Below are 26,727 nucleotides of genomic sequence, written 5' to 3' on the forward strand. Positions count from 1 at the left end.
CTGAGATTTTCAAACATTTGCCCTGAAGGTCTAAAAGGCTAAAGTCTAGTCTTTACCTGTGTTTGAAATCAATGTGCACAGCCGTGCTTTGACAAGTAAACATTCCAGGAAGAAAAAAATCTCCGAAATAAGAGAAACTGTGATATAGCTTCTATAATTTAGAATAAACCTAAACAACCTTTATCATCATCTTTATGCTCATGTTCTGTTTGTTGGACAGTCTGGTTACCATGCCTGCCTCAGAACTAAACAACTGACAAATTCCTTCTCTTCCATTTTTGTAGCATGGAAATTAATATTTGAAGGTGTATGAATGAATTTTTCCATTGCAGCCTGTGAAGCTCTTTCTTAAGCCATTATAGCAACTTAGATTAACATGAAAAATGCCAAATGGTCTCAATTATCAGGTACAGTTTATAAGTTCTGGATACCAAAATTACACATTTATATTGAACCTATACAAATATGTTATCCAGGCTGATGCAAAAATGACCTTGTTAATTTTCATTAAGCTAAATTGTAGTATTGGATAGTTATAAAAGTGCATATTTATTTTCATTTCTTTATTTTCTCTTTTGCTGCAGCTTCACAGTAGAAATGAACCTAAAGCTGATAAACCACATTTAACATGTTTGTATGAGCCATGACAACCTTCCAACATGGTACCTTGTATTTTATGAAACAGACTCATGGTTGACAAAAAATAAAGAATTGTATTAACTGCATACAGTGAATATTTCGTACATTTTAGTTAAACTGACAAATTTCCATGAAATGACCATGTTTTCTGAGACTGTCCTCCCAATAAAAAATGACAAATCAGTCGTTTCACCAAATGTCCCAAAACAAATATTTACATTCAAGTGACAGCGCCCTCTATCAGCCGTAGTAATTATGACTAGGTGACGTTATTACAGAATGATTCTATGTGTCATTCTGGAGCGCACAGACAAACAAGCTATTCTGTTGTTTAATTTGAATGTCTTGTTGTGTTTTTGGTTCCACTAGTCTAATAGTATAGAATTGAAACATTGTGTACCAAAATACTGGTAAAGCCTATTTTATTTTAAGTGAACTGATTTGATTCACCTGTATATTCCATTTTATGATGTAGGCATTTACCTATTTATCATTAAAACTAAATTGTGACAAATACATCAAAAGGTCTTGACCAAGTCCCCATAGCTTCCATCTATAGTATATTGTATAAGACAGAAGTCATTTGTCAATACGTTATTCGGCAAAGCTCAAATAGCGGGTTTTTTTACGAATATTTGTTTCATACAAATATTTTAAAAATTATTTGTTTTCGGGAAGAAAAAAAGAAAACATGTTAAATACCAGCATGCAGGTCAGTTACATCACTATCTCAGTCTCTCTCCTCTGCTCATCTGTTACGTCTATCCGCAGGTCTCAACGAGGGGAGTCACATCCACCTGCTACATGATGCACATTTCCTAATTTGGACATCACTCCCAGAGTTGGGGGTGTTCCCCAGAGATAAAGCTGAGCTACTGACACAAATAGAGTACTCCCAAGGGAACACTTCATGAACACTTATTGTAACACTTTAATTTTCTAAAATTAAAAGCGTAATAAAAACAAAAACAGAAACAGGATTTTCAAACCTCTTTAAACTTTTATTCGAATATAAATACAAATAATTTTGCTGCCTCAACAAATACAGATACAAATACAAATACTGGGCTCTCTGCACATCCCTAGTATGGGGTTCACCTTGTGAAGTTATCATGATCCAGGTGAGTAAATATTACTGAATGTATTTTGCAGGTTTGAGCAGCAACAGTTACTCAGTTTTAGTCAGGTTTGAAGAACTGAAGAATCCAGGCTTATATCAAATCATCAGCAATCAAATCAAGCTAACTCAGTTATCCATAGATGAAGAACAGGGCCCAGGTTTTTCAGGATCACAGTATTCGCTTATCATGGGGGTCTCTGTGTGTTGTTTTGCCTGAGCCACATCTGATGCTGACATCTTTTGACACAGATCCAGGTTATTTGATTTACCAGCAGAAATGCAGGTCTCTCTGTGCCTCCATCTCCCTCTTTACCTCTCTCTTTCACACTCACATATACTCTCTCCTTCTCTGCCTGCCAGCTGGAGGTCTCAGGCCCCCTGCAGAGAAAAAGCTGCTGCCAAACTACCAATGCAGGCAGGCTGGGGGAGAGCTGCTGGCACCTCAGTCTGCTGAACTGATGACATCCTGAGATCCTCTTAATGCTCTCAGGAACATCATTTGGAGTTGGCGTGGGAAAGCACTTCTCACAACTGAATCCTTTGTGATTGGATGATTAGAAAGGACAGAGGTGAGAAAACACTATTTTCTGCTTCTGAGAGATATTAAAGATCTCAACAAGATATCAAACATGGTGCTGATCATATAAATATGTTGGTTTCTAACAAAAGCCAGAAAAGGCAGTGATTTTAAATTCTGTCGCTACTCAATGCCAACTCCAGCTCTTTTAGGCTGTACATGTCTCTGTTTCCACCAAGAAATCAATTACCAAACAATGCTCACTCATGGATGAGTTATTGTGCTTTCATTTCAGTGATTTATCACTGTGATATGATAACAAAACATTAATCTGAAGGCATTATCACCAAAACTTCTTTTTTTAAGAATGCAAATATACAATCAGTTGTAATTGAGATTGATTCATTCTATTCCTACCATCCCTGCAGTCTGTTTTCCATCTACATCTACTGTTGCTGCTGTCTTATGCGTGACCCTGCTTTCACACCAAACACACAAGTGTGACACTGTGCAGAGCCTTTTTCATTGTTTTCACTTCAGAATATACCTGTTATATCCGGGGCAGTCAAAATGAACCATCACCCTGATTACTCGACAGGTTTTGCAGCTAAAGGTTAACTAAATTGACATCTAGTGATATTACAGCATTGACTGGAGGTGGAAGTAATGATCGTGCCAATTCATTCTCCTCTATACTCCACTTCCCTATCCTACCAAGCTGAGCAGCTGGGTGCACCACCACCTGGCATAATTTACATTGCGGGTGAGGAGGGCAGATGTTGTTTCTATTTGTATAAACAGTTCCAGTTTGATTTACTCACCATCATCTCTATAAACACTGATGCTGATACGCTCATCGTGTTGGAACTTCTTGGGTTTCATTTCTGAGGTCACAACAACCCTCTGATTGGTGGAGCTTGTTGGGGAAAAATCTTTATATATTTTGATATTAAGGTGATAATGTGTAATTTTATTTTTTCACTCAAAAGATGCCAGTACTGAACACCAATCTTAGCTAATTCAGCCAAAGACAGTGTTCCTGAGATAAGGATTTATTTACAGAGACTTAAACTACAAAACTAGATTTCAGTATATATTGTTTTTTATATATATATTAGGGATGTAGATGTGTGCAGAGAGCCCAGTATATGTATTTGTATCTATATTTGTTGAGGCAGCAAAATTATTTATATTTGTATTTGTATTCAAATAAAAGTGGAAAGAAGCTCAAAAATCCCGATTTTGTTTTTATTACGCTTTTAATTTTAGAAAATTTAGAAAAAAAAGGTTCATTGCAGGTAGCCTGAAATGTGAAAAGTTTACACACAACAACACAACACATTAAGCATAGCAGGTATTCTTACATTAAGCCATATTATTATATTATTGCTATCCCTATGCATGTGGTGGCTGGCAGTGCACACTCGACACCCTTTTTTCAATTGTTAAAGTGATTGTGGATGTACTCTTATCTAAACCTTGCCCTAAGTGAGTCCCTTTTGGCAGTTATTTTATCTCCAAGACTTCCTCACTTCCTCCCTGTGGATGCTGTCTTCAGTTACTGAACAGTGTATCCATCGAGTCTTCAGAACCGAGACTCAGACAACAAAGACTGACCCCTCAGCTTGACCCTCACCCCTCAAACACTGTCACTCAAAAACTGTCCAAAGTAAGGGGAGATTAGAAAGGTTTGAAAACAGTCAGGATTCCCTGTCTGAATATCAATAATTATGGAAGCATTTGAAAAAATTGAACAAGTAATGAGTGCAAGAAATGATCGACAGCTCCACTTATGCTGAACTACACAATTTAGCCCTACAATGTGGAGATTTTACGGTTATTATTTTTTTCAGTTGAAGGTCAGTTCACTGGTCATGGTTACTACAACTCATCCTGAGAAAACACTTGTATTATTTCAAGTCTGAGAAAATAACTTGAGTGACAGTGATGTGGGTGTTTACTAGGCAGGGAGGATTTGACAAAAACATGCTCCAAGGATCCAGTGTTTTTGGAGCTGACCCGTATGAGAAACTAAAAGTCAGGATATATCGGCGTCTGTTATATCAGTTGTTGCCCATTTTGTTTTTAATCTGTCTCTCTAACTTTGTGGAATTACCAGCCCACATGACTGGGATACTCTAGCAGCTAGAGAGGTAGAAAGAAAAGTGGGATTACTGTGAAAAGACTGAGTTCATTTAAAAAAGCTTTAAGCCATTCCACGAAGCCAACTGAGTTGTTAAAGTAAACAGTTATTTTTTACTTCTGGCAGTATAATCAAATATTGCCAAGCAGTTTTGTTCCCATTTTACAACAAAATTGTCACTTCAGTTAGAGACACATCAAGAAACTTACCATTTATAGAAAATGGTTTAACTGTTAGATTTAGTGGAAAAGATGTGTTTCTGCTGAGAGAGCTAATCCCCCCTAAATAAACACATACATATGAAATCTTAATTCAGCAATACCAAAAATATAGAAGAGTTACGTGTTTACAATCAGTGAGTAGCAGCCACCCCCACACATGAACCATCAATTCTCTGTGCTTAATATTACTTTATTTATCAGTATATATTAGTAGTCAAGCCGTTGCTTTTTGATTGTTTCACCTTGTTGTTGGATCCTTATTAACTTGACTGCCAATTAAATCTACTTTTAAAAGTTTATCATGGTGCTTTTTCAAAGCTGACATGATGAGACTTACTGTGACTAATTGTGAGCAGGTCTTAGTGACTGTTCTTTGCTGCTATACATACCCTTTATCTTTTCTACCTACCTTTTAAATGGGCGCTTGATACTTTATAATATAGCGCAGAATAGTACTTTGCATTAAAACTAAAACTGGTAGAAAAGCTGACAGATTTCAAACCTGTAGAATATCAAAAGGAGAGATGTGAATATTTACGTACCTTTCCAACATACTGTGGTTCAGAGCCCATGTACTCCTCCAGGACAAAGAACTGGTTCCACACCCATCCTCTTTTAATTCTCTGAACCCTCGACCTCCCATGTCTTCTTAGCCTCATCTTGCCCTCTAATGATATCACTTCCCCCAAAGACGTCCTCACACTCTTACTTACTGTCCCTCCCCTGACTGACGGCACCCCACCCTTAGTTCTGCTCTGCAGCTGAGCCTGCAGAGGAATTTGGGAGCTGTAGTCCAACAGGAAACAGGAGCCCACCAAAAGTATAGTGACATATTCCCTTGTGATCATCAGGGAGTATCGTTAAAAAAAGGTAGTGAAAAGTGCAAGTAAACGGCTATTTCCAGGTTGGAAACTGAAATGCATCCAAAGCTGGCTTTGCCCTGGAGGCAAGCATCAGGGAAAGTGTTGTAAATTCAATATGGTCCAAGTCAATGTAGTGTCCTCACTGAAGTGTGAGAGATACTGAAGAGCATTATATTCCTGAAGGAGTCATTGAATGTCTTGGTTTGATATTGGCTGAGGTTTCCTTAAAGTATTTGGAGTAAAAAGTCTTTATTCTGGTTCTGTTTTCACCTTCTCGTCAGGTCTTCTCTCTTGATCACACCTGGAGGAAAAGATACAAATAAAGATGGATTACAAGACAGAAAAATAAACCACTGGTGATAAGAGCGACGTGTTTTGATCAGCATCAGGCTAATGAAAAAGTACAATGTCCCAAAAGCTTAAAAAGGTGTACAGTTTATGCACAAATTACTGATGGCACACAGGTCTCCACATAAACCATAGTAATAATAATCAATACAAACACTATCAAATGTGATAAAAACATGATATGAAAATGTGCAATTTTGACCTAATTGATTGTTTGCCAAACCTCTCCCCCAAACAGTGATTGTCCAATCATAGTTTAGCAACTATAACTAGGAACAGCAGGCCTATCAAGCTTTGGATTTCTACATGTCGAAGCAGTGTGCATGAGAGGTTTGGATGGTGGTGTATTCTTTTTCAAAACCAAAAACAAGGGGAAAGGTTTAAGGAACAGATTTAACTTTGTGTTTTGTCAAATCTAATTTGTGGGTATCTATTCTGAGGGCTATACATTCTAGAGGAAACAACTAAGGTCCAGTGATCCACATCAATCTGACTGTGTGAACTATAATCTGACAACAGTATGAATCATTTTTATAGTGACAGTATAGACACCACAGGTGCAATGCAATACTCTTGTAGGGACACTGCAGTGGTCAACTACATTAATTTATAGTGGATAAACCCTATGAATAGCAGCGATTTGGAGACCCCTAGGGAGACATACGTGGGGTCTTGACACAAGTGGCACTGGGATTTTGGAGGGTGAAGGAGTTGAAACTGAAATAGCAGGAGATGAAGCAGGTAAAGTAATATTAAAGTAGTAGAAAATGGTTTACCCTTTAGCTATGATTATAACTGGTAGGCAAGAATACTTGTTAATAAATATTTGTAAAATCATTGGATACTAAGAGGTTGAGCTCAGGTGTGACAGCAAAATTATGGTAACTGTTTTCATACATTCATCTGGGTGTCATTGTCATGCATATGTAAACATCAGTGCTTTGCCTGCATAATAGTTATGAGTGGGAAACATGCACCTGCTCTGTGGCACACTTGTAGTGAACACTTGACACAGCGCCCACTCTTCCACATTATTGTAATTTATGCAAGATGGTGACGTTAGGTATTTACTCAGTCTGAATGACTGCTATCATTGCAGCAGTCATTGTCACCACTACATCAGGCCAAGAGCCAGGCATCTCACATCAGATCAGACGGCCCTAATTAGGAAGAAGGCTTTAGCATGCAAGGTTGGCAGTCTTGGTGGATTACTCTGACAGCTGATGCATGGAATTAGCACATGCAGTAGTTGATGAAGGGGTTGTTTGCTTATTCAGTGCAATAAATACAACTACTTTGCATTGCACTGTATTTGTGCATTGCACACCTGTGAGGTGTTTGTTATTTTTCTAAACTCAATAATTACCAGAGTTCAACACCTAGCTAATACATACTTGTGGCAATGGCAAGACCAAGAAAGGTGCTGGGCTGTTCACTGGAACTATATTGTACAGATATGTATATCATTGTGTCCATCACATTAAAACTACAAATAACTTACTGAACCTAGCATTTAAAAGCCTCTTTTTATCTAGTTCTTCTCTACATTGCTGAGAAAAACTGATCGTCTTAGTCCAACTGTACAGGGACATTTGCATTCACCACATGCAGCGGCTATACAGCTTAAAGGACAGGTTCACAATTTCTCAAATGTGTCTTAAAACAGCAGTCAGATGTCCATATGGACAGTGAAAGAGGTTTTCCTCGCTGTAATCATTCCTCCTGTTCATACTGACTATTAAAAGATCCCCTTCAAATATGCTTTCAATGTAAGTGATGGAGGACAAAATCCACACAGTCATTCTGTGCAAAATAATTTAAAAGTTGATGTGAAGCTTATATGAGTCTTCAGCAGTCTGAATTAGTCATATTAAGTGGATATCTGCCACATTTACAGTCTTTTTAGCATCAAATTCCCTCTTTGTGTTTCCTCGGACAGTGTTTTCCTGTTGAGCTGCGGTGGAAGTATAATAACAAAAAGAGGGACTTTGGTACCATGACGACGACGACTGAAGCTTCATATTAGCTTGATCAGTGATCAGAGTCATCAGTGATAGACCAGTGTTCATATACTGTATTTGACAAGCTTGTCCACATGTCCTAATAAAATCTTATTGCATTTATTTAACAGGTACAATAAGCAACACACTTCTTGTACCATATTACAGTTTAAAGCTGCTTTCCATCTGGGTGGAAGCCACCAGTGATTTGTAAGTTGCCAAAGTAAAAATAACAGTAGTGATGAATTAAAACATTACATGTTGAAAACAGAAAACATCAGAAAAAAAAAAGAAACACAATACTAGTTCCCAACTAGGGACCAACCATCAGTAACAAACTGTTGCATCTAAATGTCACAGTCTACACATCAAGGCTTTTACTCATCGACTGGAAGAGGCAGCAGGCCCTGACCATTTGCTGCTGCAGGCTGTAGTTGTACTGGACTCTAGTCAGAGATGCACTCATTGCAAGTGTTCACAAACAGCAGCTGTGTACAGCACAGCATGTTTGCTACAGTCCAGAGGAGGTGAGTGTTGTGTAGCTGGTCCACTTCCTCTATTCAGCCATCCTAAACTGATCTCAGTGTTGTTGTTGTACTGTTGATTGTCAGGTGGTACACAAAATGAACCTGCATTGACTAAACAAAATCAGTGATGAATACAGAAAATCAGGTACATCCCCAGAGTTGTCATGAGGAATAGTACTACTGTATGTTTCCCAAAATCCACATTCTTCTTCAGGTCATGAGGGACATTTCTGTGCTCCGCTGCCCCACACACCAACGCACAACCAGGCTGTCATGGATCAGTGCTTCCTAAAACAAGAGATGGTGTAAATGCCTCTTGGGGGAGGCTTCTGCATGTGCAACATGGGTGTTGCCTGGCCTGGGCATTCAGCACTGTAGCCCTGAAGATTTTTTCTTTAGCCACAAATAATTCTCCACTTTGAGCAGTTTGTCACTAAAGAAGATGGCAGTGTTGTAAATTCACACAGTATCAGCTCACACAGTCAGACAGTGTGAGGAAAAAATGGATATACAAAGATTTGAAGCTGAAGCACTGGCACAAACATCCTCTTATGCTGAGCCAGGAAGACAAGGTGTGTAAATGTCTGTATGAGTTCCAAGTTACGTGAACATGACATGAGCAGAGCATAGGTTCTATACAGCTGATGTACCTTGCAGTGCACTGTGGCTGGCTAAACCGTTAGCAATGATAGCTTAGTTGCACCCCTCCTTGGCTAGTGAAACCAAACTAGCCTAGTCTCGTGTTAGCCATTGAGGTGGGAATGGTGGTTTATATCAAGTAGGTCCATCAGCAATGATTTTGCAACCAAATATGAAAGTCTACTCATTCACTTTGAGTAGCTGTGTTTTGAGTATTTCTTATCATGTAGGCCTAGTAATAAAGATAGTCAGTATCTAATGCTCATTTTGGTTTGAGACATCCTCGTGGCTGGAATACTTGTGTAGATTACAGGGTAAATCAAATCTACACCCTTCCTTCCTCCTCCAATTTTCACATTTTAAGCAATGTGTAGCCCTCACATGCAAGAAAAAAAACGTTTTTTTTTGATGGAGAAGAATCTGGGCTCAGCTCCTGATGGTTAAAAGTCCAGCCAGCGCCCCTGGTGTGCAAGTGTATGTGGGTGTGTGTATGTGTATGTGTGTGTATGAGTTCTCCTGAGAGCCTTTCGCCCAGTCAGGCACATAACCTAAACTCTCACTGAGTATTAGAATAATATTTAAAGGAACTGTGGAGTGGTACTTCAAAGTAGATAACCCAGTTGCAGAGTTCTATGACCTGGAACCTTCAAGCATGTTGCACTTCTGGCCACAACAAAAAGACTGATGTCATAGGAAATGTTCCTTTGGTCAAAAATTTGTAATTTATCATGTGTTTGTCATGTGGAGATCCTTACATCCTTAAATTGTAGCTTTTGTCGTCAAAACACATCATAAGTTGCTGTCTTAAGACATTAAAACTAGTGATGTACTTTAAAGTGTGAGAATATTCAATATCATTCTTATGTGCTGACACAAACCATCAATGATTTGATCTACTAACAAGTATTGTGTGTGTGTATCAAAATCTGATATATCTTATTCCTCTGTGCCATAGAGCTCCATTGTTGTCCAAAAACTATTAAAACACATCAATGAGCCACACTGCTGCACTGGGTGACATGTTCCTTCATCACCATGAACACAAACTTCTTCTGCCTTCATTCACACTTTGAATAAGTGCAAGTTTTAAGTGCTTTTTCAGTTTTCTGTCTTCCTGCATTCACTGAGTGTAATGCACAGTTCTAGATAGACTATTTTTTTTATTTATTATATTACTAATATAATACTAATTTGTAACATCAAAATAGTAATACAAATTAGCATTTGTAACAGCAAATACATTTGGAAAAGCTGAGATTTTTTTTCAACATAACTGAATAATATGTCAGTGACATATATTCCATATTCCCCTGCAACATCTGCTGGTAAAAACTGAAGCATGTTCATGTTTTTATGATTATATTCAGGCTCAAAGCACTTGGTAAAGATTCTGGAGAGATCTCAACAATGTATGGCAGCTGTATATATACTGTATATGTTGTACAGCCAATGAATTGAAGTAAAACACAAGATTACTTTTTCAATAATATAACTAATGCAACTAACAATTTTAATTATTGATTAATCTGTGGATTATTTTCACAATTAATAGATCAGTTGCTTGGTCCATAAAATATCAAAAACTGGTGAGAAATATTGATCACTGTTACCGAAAACCCAAGATGATGTCCTCAAATGTCTTGTTTTGTCCACAACCCAAAGATATTTAGTTGACTGTTACAGAAGACCAAAGAAACCAGAAAAAGTTCATATTTGAGAAGCTGGAATCAGTGAATTTGGAAATTTTTGTTTCTTAAAAAACAATGAATTGATTATCAAAATAGTTGATTATCAAAATAGTGCCAAATACTAAATAATAATTTAGTAGTTGGCAACAAATCGATTAATCGACTAATCACTGCAGATCTAAATATAACCAATCCATTATCTTTCCCTAACCAAGATGTTTTAGTAGACTAAAACCTGCAGGATACACAATGTGAACCCTGGTCTACGGTGTCTAAATCCTGCATCTTGTATATTCACCATTCATGCAAACTACCTCTATAAAGCTGGTACAGTAGGACAAGGCAAGTATATTTGTATGACACCTTCAAACAACAAGTTAATTCAAAGGGCTTTACAGACATTAAAGACAAATAGGATTCTAAAAGAAATGCTTTTGCAATTAGGTTTATTCCAAAACATATTTGGCAAAGTAATTTAGTAGTGTATAATGTATTATTTGGTTCAGTCACTACTTCACCTGCTCACAGTTTCTGGACTCGGGGGGAAAAAAACCCTCCTGTAGTCCAAGATCTGTAGACAGTTTCCTGGTGGACTCCCAGTGGATCTGAATCTTTATGTTGTGAGGCAACAGTGCTCTGCTGCCTCAATTGATTCAGCTATTCTTGGATGTTATTGATTTCTGTGCCCTGTGGTCTCTATTCTGAAATACACTGGTACACTTTGTTTCATCTCCTTCAGGGGTGAACATTACAAAAATCACAACTACAAAAATAGTAAGCTACAAAGTTTTGAGAGCCACCTTTCAAGCCTAAAGGGGGTGTCACAGTGCAGACCCGTGCCCTCTAGAGAGCAGGCTGCACTCTGACCAAACATACACTACACTGTCACATTCTTTAGTCCATTCGATCAAGACGACACTATAGTTTGCTCTTAGGCTAACTTACCATTGCTCCACTCTTATTTGCATTTTAGTCAGGTCTCTATGCTGTATTCATTTATGTTTCAGTACACAAATGTTTGCTGTGCTCCATGTGCTCCACTTCATATCCAAACTGCCAAACAGGAAGTAGGAGGCAGGGGAACCTTGACCTGCACGTAGAATAACATGTATACATAGTCCACCTTGTTTTAATTAAAAAGGTTATTCAGATGACTTAATTGATTGTAATCTAAGCAGAGTGCAGTAGTGCAAAAGGATCCAGTAATTGTTACTTGAAATCTTGAAACTCTACTCCTCTACCACTCAGCCAATCCTTTCAGGGGGTATTTCATACCTACAAGACCCATTATTGTTACTTGTTTATATCTATATGTATCCTTAACTTAACTTTTCAATCACCAACCTCACTGGGATCTCTTACATGCCTGACTTTGCTTGAACTTAAATAAAGTTCATTTAGCACTTGGAAACATTTTAATCAGTCTTATCAATTTGCCAATCTGTCACAAATTTAGACATGAAGTTGAGTTCTTTTCAACTCATCAACCAAGCTACGTATCATCTTGTAAGACCAAAATTATATGTTTCAGTTTTATCAAAGGAAAAGACTTGCCAGACCACCAATAAAGAGCTATGCATAGCTGCTTTTATAGTTGCTCAATGACCATGTTCCATGCATCAGTTATGTGTTATATGAAAAATTTGGGATATACAGAACACATGATCTTGAATGACAATTCTTTCCACATCTATATGTTAGTAAAAATGTCATGAATAAGGCAAAATTATATGCAAATCCTATTTAAACAGACCATGTATAAATATTGCAAACAACCTAAATACATCACACAAACCTAACAAACAGTGTGGAGGAGCTGATGAAGATACTGGAGTAGCCTGTGGATAGTTTGTTTACTGACGTGTGCTGCCGGAGCATGAATGCTTGTAAGAAATGCCTCTTTGAATAAGTTCCTTGGACTCTTTATGTTGAAAACTCACAGCCAAGTGGACAGGTGTCTCCTGTAATATTCTATGCACCACTTAACACTAACTAGCTAATTAATGACCCTGTCAATCACACATCAGAGGCGACGCCCAGGGAAGAGCAAAGCACTATCCCATATTTGGATGTTTGAACCAGGGAGGGAAATATTAGAGGAACGGCAGGGAGGCCATGAACAGTGGTTGATAATAATTTCTAAAAGTTGATGTCCTTAACACCAATACAATCTAAAGAGATTTAGATTTAATTTTCTAAAATGACAACAAAAGGGAGGAAATATCACAAAAACATACTAAGGTTTATTAAATCATTTCATAAATGACTTTAATGTAGTAATGATTTATTGATGTTATCATGATTTATGTAGCACCTATGAAGTCAATGACCCTCATTATACAGTTCATATTGTAGATTACACTGTGGTTACTTGTGTGTGTAAGTGATGAATGACTATTGTCAATCCTCATCTCTCCCATCACCCATTCCTCCTTACACCTGCAGCCACACACTTTTTTAGTGTCATGTACATGTTATCACTCTTTTGATCTGCTGTGATGACCTTTACACCACAGATTCGTCTGAAGAGTGACTGTTGCTCCTGGGTAATATATTGTGCATCACAGTGGAAAATAAGAAGCGAGTCCAACACAAATATTCAATACATTTTGAAACAAAAGTGAGAATATCATCAGGTGATACTGGGATTCAAATGTGGGCTAAATATTATGCAAAGTTACTGTGAAAACCTACTGACAGTTCATTTCATTTCACAGTCGCGTTCATGATTTCTCTTTGTCCTAACCAATCAGAAGTAAGTGGTCTGCCATCATTGTTTTCAGTTGACACAGGCGCTGCTATTTCTATAAGTCGACATCCAACCACCTGTACAGCTGCGACAAATTCATCCATGCTAGTCACCATTTTTCTGGCAATTATTTTGACCCCATATTTCCCCATATATGGAGCTATTTATCTAGCTAACCGTGTAGGAAGATTATGATCCAATCCTTACCCCACCTACGATGATTGGTTTTTCAACCAGGGAAACAGCAAGCACAACACCAGACCTATGTAATAAACTGAATAAATCAAAGTCATAGATATAAATTAATTGTGCATCATACTGGAAACTAAGAACGTAGTCAACACCTTCTGCTAACACACTCTTCAATCCTTTAGCTCACTAGATACAAATAAGGTCAAACTACATCAGAGATGGGAACTAGAAAACAAGGTGATGACTTTATAACAGCGGGAGGGGACTTCCTTTGTTTTATCTGGCAGAACAGCAAGAAAAAGTTGAAAAAGAAAATTGTGTGCGACCGCTTAATGAGACTAGGACCAAAAATGGTGAATACAGTGCATGTAGTTTGCATGGTTACAAATTTTGGGTTGCATGTACCCCTATGCGGACATCCATGTGGACCTTCTCATATATGGCCATATGATGAAATCAGTATCAACATTTTTGTGACTTCCCAGGTACATTTAAGGACAGGTTCACAATGTTTTAAGTCTCTCCTAAAAAAAATAGTCAGGTGCCTAAATGAACACTGAAACATGATTTTCTTGCTGTAATCATCCCTCCTGTTCATACTGACCATTAGAAGATGGGGGACAAATTCACAGTACTCCTTATGTGCAATGTATTTAAAAGTTTATCTGAAGCTAATATGAAGCTTCAGTCATCCAAATGAGTCAAATCAAGTAGATATCTTTCAACATCACAGTCTTTTTAGTGCCAAAGTCCCTCTTATTGTTACTATACTTCCACCGCAGCTCAACAGGGAAACACTATAAATGTGTCAGATATCCACTTGATATGACTAACTCAGACTGCTGAAGCCCCATATAAGCTTCAGATCAACTTTTAAATGATTTTTGCACTACATGACTGTGTGGACACACTGTGGATTTTGGCCCCCATCACTTACACTGAAAGCACATTTGAACATCCATTTTCTCATGCAATGAAAAACAAATTCATAACTGATAACGTCGCTGCACGAAAAGAGGACACTGACAGTGCACAGACAGATAAGACAGAGCAGCACAACAAAACAGCAGCAAGTTATTCAAACCATCAGGGAAAAATGAGAAATATACACAAATCTATGATCTATATTGTAATTTATATACACGTTATCTCTAGGAGACAGGGTTTCGTCCACTTTGTGGACACTCCCCCTCTGAAACAAGAATCTCCAAAACAACAAATGATAGGGCCAAAGTGAAAGTGAATCTCAAGTGCTCTCCAGAGATACTTCCAGGGGTTAAAAACTCTGTGGAACCTTTCTAATCAGACTGATCTGACTCACTGGAGGTAGACCGCTGCAATAAGCCGCCTGCTGGCCTTTTATTTCAATCTGTTCTAGTTTCTTGTCTCAATGTTTTGTCATTCTCTTGCTCTCTAAACAACAGCCACGAGTGCTCAAACGGATCATGGAAAATGCTGACAAAGATCTGGACTGTTCAATAGACTCTGAGGGGGGAAAAAATATTCAAAGAATTTGCAGAGAGTGTTTGCTGTCTAAAAGGACTTTCTTGCAGGTTTATTGAGCAGCTGTGGTTGTAAGTTTAATTGGCCATGTGCTAAGTGGTCCATAATGACATACCTGCCCACACACACACTCACTAACTCTACACACCCTACACACAAGTATATAACCAGTAGGCTATATAAAGATGATATGAAGTGTGAGGATTATTTGAATGTATGAAAGTGATCCCAATAAAATGTGTGTGAGAAAACCCCAAGAAATTTATGTATGTCACATTTTCAGTGTAAACACAATGGCTTTCTTCAACAAATGTTACCCTTTGGGATGTACCTTCACTGAATATTCTTAAAGACAGAAGACAGGCACAGGTTGTGTGCAAAGCCCGACTACTTATCCCAAGAGGCTGCAATGTTCACACCCCTTAATACTGCAAAGAGTTGGAAAGAAAAACATATTGAATATTTTGTTATTTTGAGGGTGCTTTCAAACCTAGAGTTGCTTTGCTCTGGTCTGAATCAGTGGATGAGTTGGTAAATCTGGTTTGGTTTCTTTTCACACAGAAAAAGGTTCAAGTGAACCAAAATGCATCACTAAAAGCCATGTGAGAACATTCTCTCATTTGTGTCTGATCAAGAAGGCAACATACATTGTTAGTTGTTCATCCACATCCCAGCATGCAAAGCGCACCTTGCTGTTTAGCTCAGACTTGCATCTGAGTACATCTGGCAGTTGTGTCAGATCGAGGTTGGATCACACTCACACCACAAAGAGATTCTTTGTGACCAGACTGAGACTGCTTCCTATAAAACTTCTCAGTCAAGCAGCAGCTACCACGACTTTGATGTACCTTAAAGTGCAACGCTACTGCTAGATGTTGGCTCCAAAAAATTTGTGTCAAGTCTTTTTCAACAAGTCATTGTGGTCTCAATCTCTAAATTCAGGCCCTCTCTCAAGTGTGCTGGTGGTCATTTTGGAAATTGCTCCATTAATAAGATTTGAAACCAAATAGTAGCTTTGATGTCTGCTGTGTGGGCGTTGATTGACAGCTGTGATTGACAGTTGCCTCACCTGCTGCTCTCCTCAGCTCCGGGACCTGCACTGAGTCGGACTATTGTCGCAATATTTCACTAAGTCTAATGTAATTTGATGACATTACCTGCCCGGTTAGCTCAATTTAGCTAAAGTAGCTAATGTTAGCCCAGGTGTGCAGTGCTCGGGTCCGAGGTTGTGGGACGTGTTTCTAAAGCATGAAAGGCAAAAAACCCACACTCCTTATTTGAAGAAGCTGCAACTCTGGGCTTCAAACCAGCTCCAATTAAATAACAGGTGACGTCACACTTCGCCACATCCATCTGCATATACATCCATGGTCTCAGTGAGGAATCATACCAAGGGGAAAAACCAACCAGAGTTTGATTAGACCAGATTAAAGATCAGATTAAGATTACCAGCTGTGGGGTTAACATGTAAAATTTGTCCTGAGGTTGGCGGCAGGAGAAAGGTCACTGGGCCATTAAATAGAAAGGAGTTATTTTGCCGGGAGCAATGTGCCAGTTAGGTTATGTCTTGTGTGCCAAAATGACATATAGGCCTGTCGCTGACACTAGAGTGAAGCTCCTGGAGTGTCAATAATTACATAAAAATCTGGTCAACAGAGAACTTGTAATTTTTTTCTTTTTTGAAAAGAAATGAATATACATACCACCATTCACATCACCAGCAGAATTCTTAAAAATATTCATCTAAATCCATATTACAATCAAATGCATTGGACAATTTTATGATTGACACAAAAAAGTTATTTATGATAAAATATCAACTTTAGGGGATGTAATGCATACACACATACACAATCTCAATCATATTAACACTTTCAGAAGGGGAAAATATATTCTCTAATAACTGAACGTAATTATTTCTATACCACCTTTTTCTGTTTTTTTTTATTTATTTATTATGATCTATAAGATCATAATAAAAATCTTAAATAACACAGTTTTCATACATACATAGTTTGTATATTTTACCTACCACTTCACAACTGATTGTAAAACACTCAAAGAGAAATACTTGTGTGCTCCAGTGGAGCATCAGTTTGTGCATGTGTGTGTGTGTGTGTGTATGTGTGTGTGTGTGTGTGTGTGTGTATGTGTGTGTGTGTGTGTGTGTGTGTGTGTGTGTGTGTGTGAGCAGTGTTTTAGAAACTGGGGTATCCAGGCCCAGTTCCACTGAAATGATCTTTAAAGACCCAGACAGCGTCACAGTGATTCAAGCTCAGCAGCCGCCTACCAGGCCACAGCAGCAATTTATAACTTTTTAGCTAAAACAAAGCAGAGAGAAGTGCTATGTGTGTGTTTGTGTGTATGTGTATTTGAACAGACAAACTGCAAATTCTCCCCAGAATTTGCACATACACTGATTTTCTCTGCATATTTCATTCCATTCTATATTTAGATTCCGTTCAGGCTTCTCCACACCATCACATACTGCAAAACACTCCTACACAACAGCATGACAAAGACAAAGCAACTATTTTCCAACAAAAATAGATTTCATCACATATAACAGCTGTTGTCATAATACAGACACTGATGGACAAAGTACCTCTAGGACACGAGTGACTGCCATGTCTTTAGTACAGCTAAATACCTGCTTTGACATGACAGACTGCAGCAGCATTCAGACTGTGAGGCCAGCTGGAGGAGCCAGTTATTCCCTTGCTGTAAATTCCCCTTTTAATTTTTTTTTACATGATCCTCAATATTCCTCGACACAGGTAACTGATGGATAGTTAGGCACTTCATGTTTGTGTTTTTGATATGCAGTCTAATCATCTACTGTAGCAGGGTGTCACATCTTGCCTGGACTTTGGGTGTTTTTTTTGGTCTTATGTTGTGTTCTGTGGGGTCTCCTGGTTTTGCACGTCTGTTTAGTCCCTCGGTTCATAAGGGTTTTCTTGTATGATTTGGGTGGTGGGTTTTAGAGGACTGCATCATTAGTTTGTTGGGTTGTGTGCTTGGGTTTGTGTTTGTGGTTGGTTTTGGATGGGTTAGTGTAGATGGCATTGAGTTTGTTTTCTGGGTTTTTGTTCCGTTTCCCTTGTGTGTTCATGTACTCCTCCACACCTGCCCTGCATTTGGACTCGTTAGCCCTGCCCTGCTGTCTTCCCCACACCTGCCCTGTGTTAGCCTCGTCAGCCCTGCCCCGCTCCCTGTGTGTCCTCAGCCAATCAGCTCCCTGTATGTTCATTCCCCTCTCGAGTTCTCCACCCATCTCCCCACCTGCACCTCATCTCCTTGTTAGTTCAGTTTCTTTAAGTTCGGGTTTTCTGTTCAGTCTTTGTTGGATCGTTTTGTGTTGTTCCTTCTGCTAGTTCTGTTCAGCCCTGTTTACCTGTCCGTGACCATCCACTATTAAAAGAGGCATAACATACTCAGGCTTGAGGTACTGAACTAGCTCTTTCAATCCCTCACCCTCTACCACGCTGATTGGCAGCATATTGGTCTCAATCTAGATTCAGATTTAGGGGAGCCTGGTGACAAAAGGGGAAAAAAAGGCCAAACCCAACAGTTCAGTGAAAAATATATTTTGTACGGATTTACTTGTACGCCCGCGGATCCACCACAGCCACAGTGTTTTCTTTGCGGCAAAATCCTGACAAATAATTAAATGAAGCCAGCCCATTTACAGCGGCACCAGACAACCAAACACTCAGAAAGTCTTGGTAAAACAGATGATTTCTTCAGTCAAAAACTGTCAGAATTCAAGTCAAGTCAGACTACACTGAGGAAAGCGACAAGTGTCAAGCAAAGCATTGGAGGCGTCTTATGCTGTGTTGCTACTTGTGACTAAGTCAAAAAAGCCTCACTCTATCGTCGAAGATCTCATTCTCCCTGCAGCCATAGTTTTAGCTGAAACTATGATTGACAAGAAAGCAGCCGACGCACTCAAGACAGTTCCATTATCAAACAACACAGTGTCCTGTCAGATTGATAATGTCCATTAATATCGTTGGACAAGTGATGAATAAAATGAAACAAGCAGGTCAGTTTGCTTTGCAGTTGGATGAATGTTAGTGGAGAGGCTCAGCTCCTGGCCTTTGTGCATTATAAAGCTTACAGGAAAGACGACTGGCGAGGAAATTTTTCAGGTTATAGACAGCTTTTTCAAAGATAACAAACTGGAGTGGAAATTCTGCAGTCACATTTGCACCAATGGTGCAGCAGCAATGACAGAGAGAGTGAATGGGGTACTGACATAAAGTGGATGCATTGTCTTATTCACCGGGAGGCACTCACCAGCAAGACAATGAGCCTGGAGTTAAGTGCTGTTTAGATGATGCAGTTAAGGTGGTTAATTTCATTCAGTCCAGGCCAATGAATCACAGGCTGTTTCAAAATCTTTGTTATGACAGCGGGTCAGAGTACGAGCAGCTACTACTGCATACTGACGTCCACTGGTTGTCTCATGGCAAAACGCTACTGAGACTGTTTGAACTTCCCACCGAAGTTCGTTGCACGTCTGGTATACCTTGCTGATGTGTTCACCAAATTGAATGACCTCAACCTATCACTTCAAGGCAAGGACTCACATATCATTAACATGGATGACAAAGTGAATGGATTCATAAAGAAGGTCAAATTGTGGGGGAGGAAATGTGAGGATGGAGATGTGAGCTGTTTCCCACTGCTTGAGACCCATCTTGCTACCACTGATGTTGACAGAAGCCCTGTGGTGAAAATGGTGAAAGCACATCTGTCCAAACTCGACACTGATTTCAACCAGTACTTCCATGACACTGATGCAAAGTCAGAAAAACTGGACTGGGTGAGGAACCCATTCAGTGTGAATGAAAACAGCAGCAGCCTTCCTGCAAGACTGCAGGAAAATCTGATGGATTTGTCCTCCAACTGTGGGCTAAAGATGGTACATGCTGACAAAGCTTTGGTGTGATGTTGAAAAGGAATATCCTGAGTTGGGAAAATGTGCTTTGAATGAACTTTTGCCTTTTGGATCTACTTATATGTGTGAAGTGACCTTCTCAGCTTTGGGTCTCATCAGAGCCAAGCAGAGGAACAGACTGAATGTGGAGAACAGCCTGGTAACAGCTGTTGCCACACTGCCTCCAGACCTATCAAAACTTACGGAAGACAAACAAGCTCAAGTGTCTCATTAAGGCACAGGTGACTGATAAGGAGTTGAAACTGCTACTGAGTGAGTCTCAATATTATTTTTTTCACTCACAGTAAGTGTTAATGTCTTTGTAGTAAAGGGGAATCATTCAAATGATTTTCATTTAATCAGTTGTTTAAGTTTAATATGAGTGTAATAGAACTAGTTTAGCAGAAACATCAACACGCATGAGTGAGGGGGTACTATCGGCGTGGCAAAACAGCCCAAGAGATACATACGCTAAAAAGGTTGGGTACCACTGGTCTGTGGGCTATACATAGCACAGCGTGGCTTTGCTAATGACATTAGCCATGCAAACTAGCTGCCAGCCACCGTGCAGGTTGGTAAAATGGATCAATCATATTTCTTTGTATCCGTGGGTTGAGACGTATGAGTGTCTTTTTAAAACTTATTTCGGTGCTACGCTCACTCTCAGTCCTACAAGGTCCCAAAATTTGGCACCAATTGATCCAACATGTTTAATGTGAATTAACAAGATCAGTACCCAACCCTAGTATGCAAATTAATCTATAGACCGACATGTGTATCCGCTCAAAAATATTCTTGGTGGTTAACCGATTAATGGTTGACCATTGACATCCCTAGTTGGGGGTGATGAGAGAAAGTTTATATAGTGATAGTCATATTAAATGCTGTGCAATATTCATGATTTTTGTATTACTTAAAATGGCCAACAAGAATTTTACACCACAACAGACAGTGATTTTTCTGTTGACTGAGCCACAGCCATGCTATATGGGTAACAATAGAACAAGGCATTTGAACTTTATAGCACACACTCACACACACAGCAACCACAAACATTAACGAGTAACTCTGAACAGGCCGTAGGCAGTGATTTACAAACAGGCTTTCATTAAAGACTGCACTCCAAAACCTCTCACACACAGAGACATCCTCTTGCTCTCATTCGCAGCATGTCACACTACCATGTCTGTGACAAAAACAAGAAATAATGTAACTTGCTAAATGATAGGCTATAATCAATTTGTACGCCCTGTAACCCGTGAGACATGAAATTGAGAGACAGGGAGCAAGCTACATAACTAATTGTCCAGCACCACCACCACCACCATCACACCAAGTTTAAAACAGTAAACACACAAAAGATCTGAAATTTACAGTAAACATGTACATGACATAAATATTGAAACCAAGACCAAAGTGAGCCTGAACAGCAACGAGAAACATAATCCAAAAAACATTTCAATCAGAATCAACAGAGTAATTGGCTGGGACTTGCCCATTAGCTGATATAGGACCATCGGGGGGGGGGGGGGGTAGCATTGATGTTAGCACTGATGTTAGCAAGCAACTGCCACTGCTCTGATCTCTCCTCCTCAGGGCTGCTTGAGTGGCAGGGGTCCGCCTGTAAGGAGTTGACTGTGTTCTGGCAGGGTAAGGGTTTTTGCTGTTTGGCTTTGGGGCCATTATTAAAGAAATCAGAGATTCTTTCTTGAGATGTGGTGAAGTGCAGTAGTGATGCCTGACAAACCATTACCGGTCACTAATAGCTGTGATCCTTTGTGCCTAGCTACATGCTCTGCGTTTGTGCATTAGATACACAGAAAATACATTGAATGTTCTAAAATGAAGCCAAATATCATAAAAAAATATTTTAAAAGGGGTAGATTTCAACCATTTAATGAACAACCACATTTGATAGACTGCTTATGCTAAAATGCGTTCCTGTACTGTAGGGACATCCATTGACCTTTCTTGCAGGCATTGGCTACTTTCTATTGAAAATAGTTGGCAACACGGCATGCTCTATAGGGGCCTGTATACTCCATCAGAAGTGCTTGTCAGGTTGTTGAATAGCTTCGGAAACGTCCTCCCCACATACCTGAACACTGGATTAGGGGTGTGTCTGACCATTTCTGTAACTTCCCAACATTCACACCCACCTCACGCAGTGATTGGTCAGCTGTGTGGAGGTAAGAAAGTCGCCAGCATTTAAAATTGTCTCTCTAGCACTCTTTTTTTACATTCTTGACATAATCATTGAAAAGTGTTTGTGGCCAACACATCGTACAAACTAGTTCTGATTGACCATGAATTGACTCTAATGCTGATGCTCTAAGGGAACCTAAGCATGGAGAGAGAAATGTTTTCAGCATGTGCTCCCAGAGAGGGGCACCATCTTGGAACATGGTATCTAGTTATTTTTAATCCATCCATGGTTAAAAATAGTGACAGAAAAACAGCCACAACAATTGTGAAAGGCAATGATGAGATATTCGCAGCTAAACAGGTTGCTATAAGTCAACTTACAAGAAAAGCAATTTCTTAAACCCCCTAGATTGTCCTAGCAGCTGAAAATGACCCACGATGGGACAGGTCCGTCACTCTTGGTTAGGTCAAAACAAACAGCCATTAGAGGTGCATGCCAGGGAATCTTAAGTTAGGTGATTGAATGTTTTATAAAATACTCTTTGGGAGTTTTTGTTGACTTCTTTCCCAATGGGCTTTACGGCTTATTACTCTGACCGGATCAATACACCATTTTTCGATAGTCATTTTGAATAATGTACAAGCAACTTGACTGACTAAATGTAAACAGTATGACGGTAGATGAAATTGGAATTTAAATTACAATATGAGTTTATTTGTCTGTTAGATAAAAAAGATAAAGCAGGGGATAGAGAAGTGGGAGGCTGTCGAGTATGAGAGGGGCTTGAAGCCTCCTTCAAGGAGAAGCTGAGGCTATTTTCAAACCCTCAGCCACCCAAAGGACCAAGAAGAGGTTGAGTCAGAGGGTTGTTGGGGAGAAGTCGGCCTCCTCCAAAATAAGAAATGAAGCTAAGTATGTCCTTGAACTCTCACACACCTGAGCCTAAATTTGGAAGGAGCTTGTTTTCTAAACGCTCAGCAAGATATCTGAGGACCCAGCAGAAACTGAAGCAAAGGGGAAAAATGAAAATAAAAACATGTCACAATGTCCTCAACTGCTGTTCCGTAAAGAGGAAAAAAAGTATCCTCGGTGGTGTAAAAAGTGTCATGAACAGGCTGACTTCTGGGACACATCAGGTGTTGAAGGCACAGCTGGTGGAGCAGAAGAAAGACAAAAAGGAGAGGCTGAAGGGCATCATCGACTTTGTCTTTGTCTTAGGTTATAAACAGCATGTGCCACAACAGCATTTTTCTTTTAAACTTTATTTATTACGTTTTAAGGTACAATAATTATGCAAAAAATTAATTATCGAAAACTTGTCAAGTTTGAAGATTTACCCAGCAAACTGTGTACCAGCAGATAGTTTGCAATGTCTTTATTTGATCACTTAGCCTAGCTTCCATTTAGTTTTTATATGGCAAAACGAGGTTGTAACCTATTCAAAGTAGTGAGGGAAATGAGCTTGTTTTTATTGTTTCGCATACAAATGTGTTTCCAAATGGTTGTGAGTTGAAATTGCCTTAAAAAGACCTTCTTATTGTTGTCCAGCTACGGTTTTACCTCCTCAGATGAAAGTCCCACTAAGGCCAAGCATGAATTAACTGACCCTGACCTACTGTAAGGATGCCTGTGAGGAGATGAAGCAACATTTGGACAGCTAATAATATAAGACATACAGGATATGCTTTTTACAAAATCTTCACGCATGTTGGACATATAATAAAATATGCCTATTTTTTACACCCAATTTGACTGACAGTTCGGTGATGGTGACAACCAATAACAAATTTGATTTCTTTACAGCAGGAAGTGGCTCTTTTGGCTTCACAGGATATCACACATAATCCAACAATGTGGTCCAGTTCAAAAATTAATGAACAAAAGATATGAGTAAACACATTGACTTGATGACATTTACTGTTGCTCAGTGACTGGATGCACTGAGACTTGACGGCTGTGGCCTTTTGAAAAGGATTATTGAGGTCTGTGTTGGGGCTCAAATTGATTCATTCCAAACTGAAACACTAAATCCAGTCACCAGTCAGAGCAGCTTGGGGAAAGCTCATGTCCAGGTAGATGCTATAGTATGTCCAACTACTGTAAAAGGACAAGCCCAGCACAGGCCGGGAGAATACCTGGTATCCTGGCCAGATCACTGACCCAGAGTATCAGGTGTTAAAAATGCAGAATGAAATGGTTAACCAAAGCAAAAAACAGCACAGGGCAGCTACAGTCACAGAGTTGTAGACCACCAGGTCCCCTCCCTGCTTTTAATCTAATAGTATGATTTCTGCCTTTCATCAGGTGCATGTATACATCAACACAACATTCAGTGCGGAGAAAAAACAGACAGTGCAACTGAAAAAAAGAGAATGAGGGAAAAAATGGAGCTGAGAGAAAATACATTAAAAGGAGAAAAGCCCAGCAGGAATATGCAGCTAAATTCTGCAAAATCACACATACTGTATGTTGGATATGGTCAGATAGTGTTTAAAAAAAAAAAAAAAAAAAAACCCCATTCTAATAGGGCCATCTTCAGCATGTCATAATATCACGGCTTCCCTTCCCATTTGAGTCTTTGTTTTAAAAGCTAATAAATGGCATCAACACCTAATCCTGCTGGGAAAGCAGGAGATGTGTATGCTTGAAAATAAGACTTGTATACTCTTTTCTGTCAGGTGGAAGCACGCAGTAACTCAGAGCTACCAGAGCTTCATGATGATCAACAGTGGTCCACTAAAAATCTGAATATTTATGCCCGCAGCCGTCATTATTGAAGTGCAATTAATTAACTCTTGAAAATGAAGACGCTTGGCTGTTTTTAACTATTTTGGATCATTTCAAAGCAGTTTTTATGTGTTATAATTAAACTAAAAAGATACGGTATGTTACTGGCATGGACAGAAAAACTATTTTTCATAGTGTATCCGTGCTAGGAGTAGTAGAGGAAAAAGAAAGAAAGTGTTCAGAACATGCACGCTGAGTTGCATGGTTTGCCTTTGAGACATTATTAGTACAGATAAAAACAGCAGTGACAGTTCATTTCTATTGCTAAAGTAATAAAAAATTTGAGAATGTTTTAATATAAAATCACCATACAGCACAAGCATGAGTGCAGGAGCCTTTGGAGGGACAGAGAGGTTCAAGGTCTCACAAACCAGCTGTGTGTAGTATTCTTTTTTTTTAGGCATAAATATTTGGCAGAGCATTTGCCCTTGATTATTATACATAATATAAAACTGAGAAAGCTGTCAACAAAACAGGTACAGGATGCTGTACATGGCCTGTTGGCCTGGGCTGATGTTAGATTCCTCACTCAGCGGAACTTAGAGGTCTACAGGTCAGAAGTGTCAACAAAGAAAACTGACAGAGAAAGACTCACAGGCATAACCTGCAGATAAAAACAGACAAGGTGTAGACAAAGATGCCACTACAAGAACCTGTGTGAGATGTTCACTCTCATTTCCAATTGTGATTTCAGAAATGTCCATGTAAAGGATTTTGTGATATCTGGCTAGTACAGGCTGATTTCTTCTGAAGAAAGCTGATTATTTCTCCATGTATACCATATCCTGGTCCTCATTACAGTATGAAAAAGGCCTGGAGAAGTATCACCGTTCTATCATGAACTGATTAGCGAATGTCAAAGTAAACATTATTATACACGACATAATTAAATGGGACATATCATGTTTTTTCTTGTTTTCTGTTATTTATGTACTGTTATGATGTCGGGTATCTATGCCAAACATGGTCAAAGTTCCAAAACTTGAGGTTAACATATGCAGAAATGCTCCCTGCAATCAACCTGTTGTGAACGCTTCATTTGTGACAGTTTTTGACAGTTTTGTCTGTTCCGTAGCCTTGGTTGCTAAGGTTGTTGCTAAGGTCCTTCCATGTGTTGTTTGCCTAATCTGCTCTCATATTTCAGATCAGATGTCAGCTTGAACATGTACAGATAGATTTGAGAAGTTGACATTTCAAGTAACGAACAAGAAAAAGTAACGAAATCCTACTACTATAGTTTGTTTCATGGTTTGTTAATGTAGCCTTCTGATCGGCAGGAAGTCTACTGTGACACAGCTTCAGGAAGCTAACCAATCAGAGCAGAGTGGGTTCATCAGGAGGCGGGTCTTAAAGAGACAGTGGCTAAAACGGCCTATTTCAGACTGAGGCTGAACTGAGGGGCTGCATAAAGGGTCAATATAAGATAAATAAGGAGTTTTGAATTGTAAATCATGCAAAGATATTCCATTAGAGCCCCAGAATATAAATATAGACCTGGAAATATGCGTAATATGTCCCCTTTAATCTAAACTCCAACTGAAGAAAACTTGTTAAAACCACACCACACACATACTGGGCCTACATAGATATTAACACAGAGAGTGTAACAAAGATTGCATGTATTAAAATGGGGTGCAGTGAAAGTTCACTGAATATCAACTCAGTTAAAACTGATTGTATATGACAGTGACTGTGTTCAAGGA

At 39.1% G+C, this 26,727-nt stretch overlaps 1 protein-coding gene across 4 annotated transcripts in view; it reads right to left on the minus strand.

Annotated features, from left to right (window-relative positions):
• Positions 1-26,727, minus strand: part of LOC122994302 (cadherin-12-like) — a 130,522-nt gene that overhangs the window by 85,117 nt on the left and 18,678 nt on the right. For all 4 annotated transcript variants that reach the window (XM_044368912.1, XM_044368913.1, XM_044368914.1 and 1 more), the window contains exon 3: positions 5,183-5,804. In XM_044368912.1, the coding sequence (XP_044224847.1) occupies positions 5,183-5,488 (306 nt within the window). In that variant the 5' untranslated portion in view covers positions 5,489-5,804. The remainder of the gene's footprint in view (positions 1-5,182; positions 5,805-26,727) is intronic.

This window comes from Thunnus albacares, chromosome 12 (genome assembly GCF_914725855.1).
Source record: "Thunnus albacares chromosome 12, fThuAlb1.1, whole genome shotgun sequence".
In the NCBI taxonomy this organism is placed as follows: Eukaryota; Metazoa; Chordata; class Actinopteri; order Scombriformes; family Scombridae; genus Thunnus; species Thunnus albacares.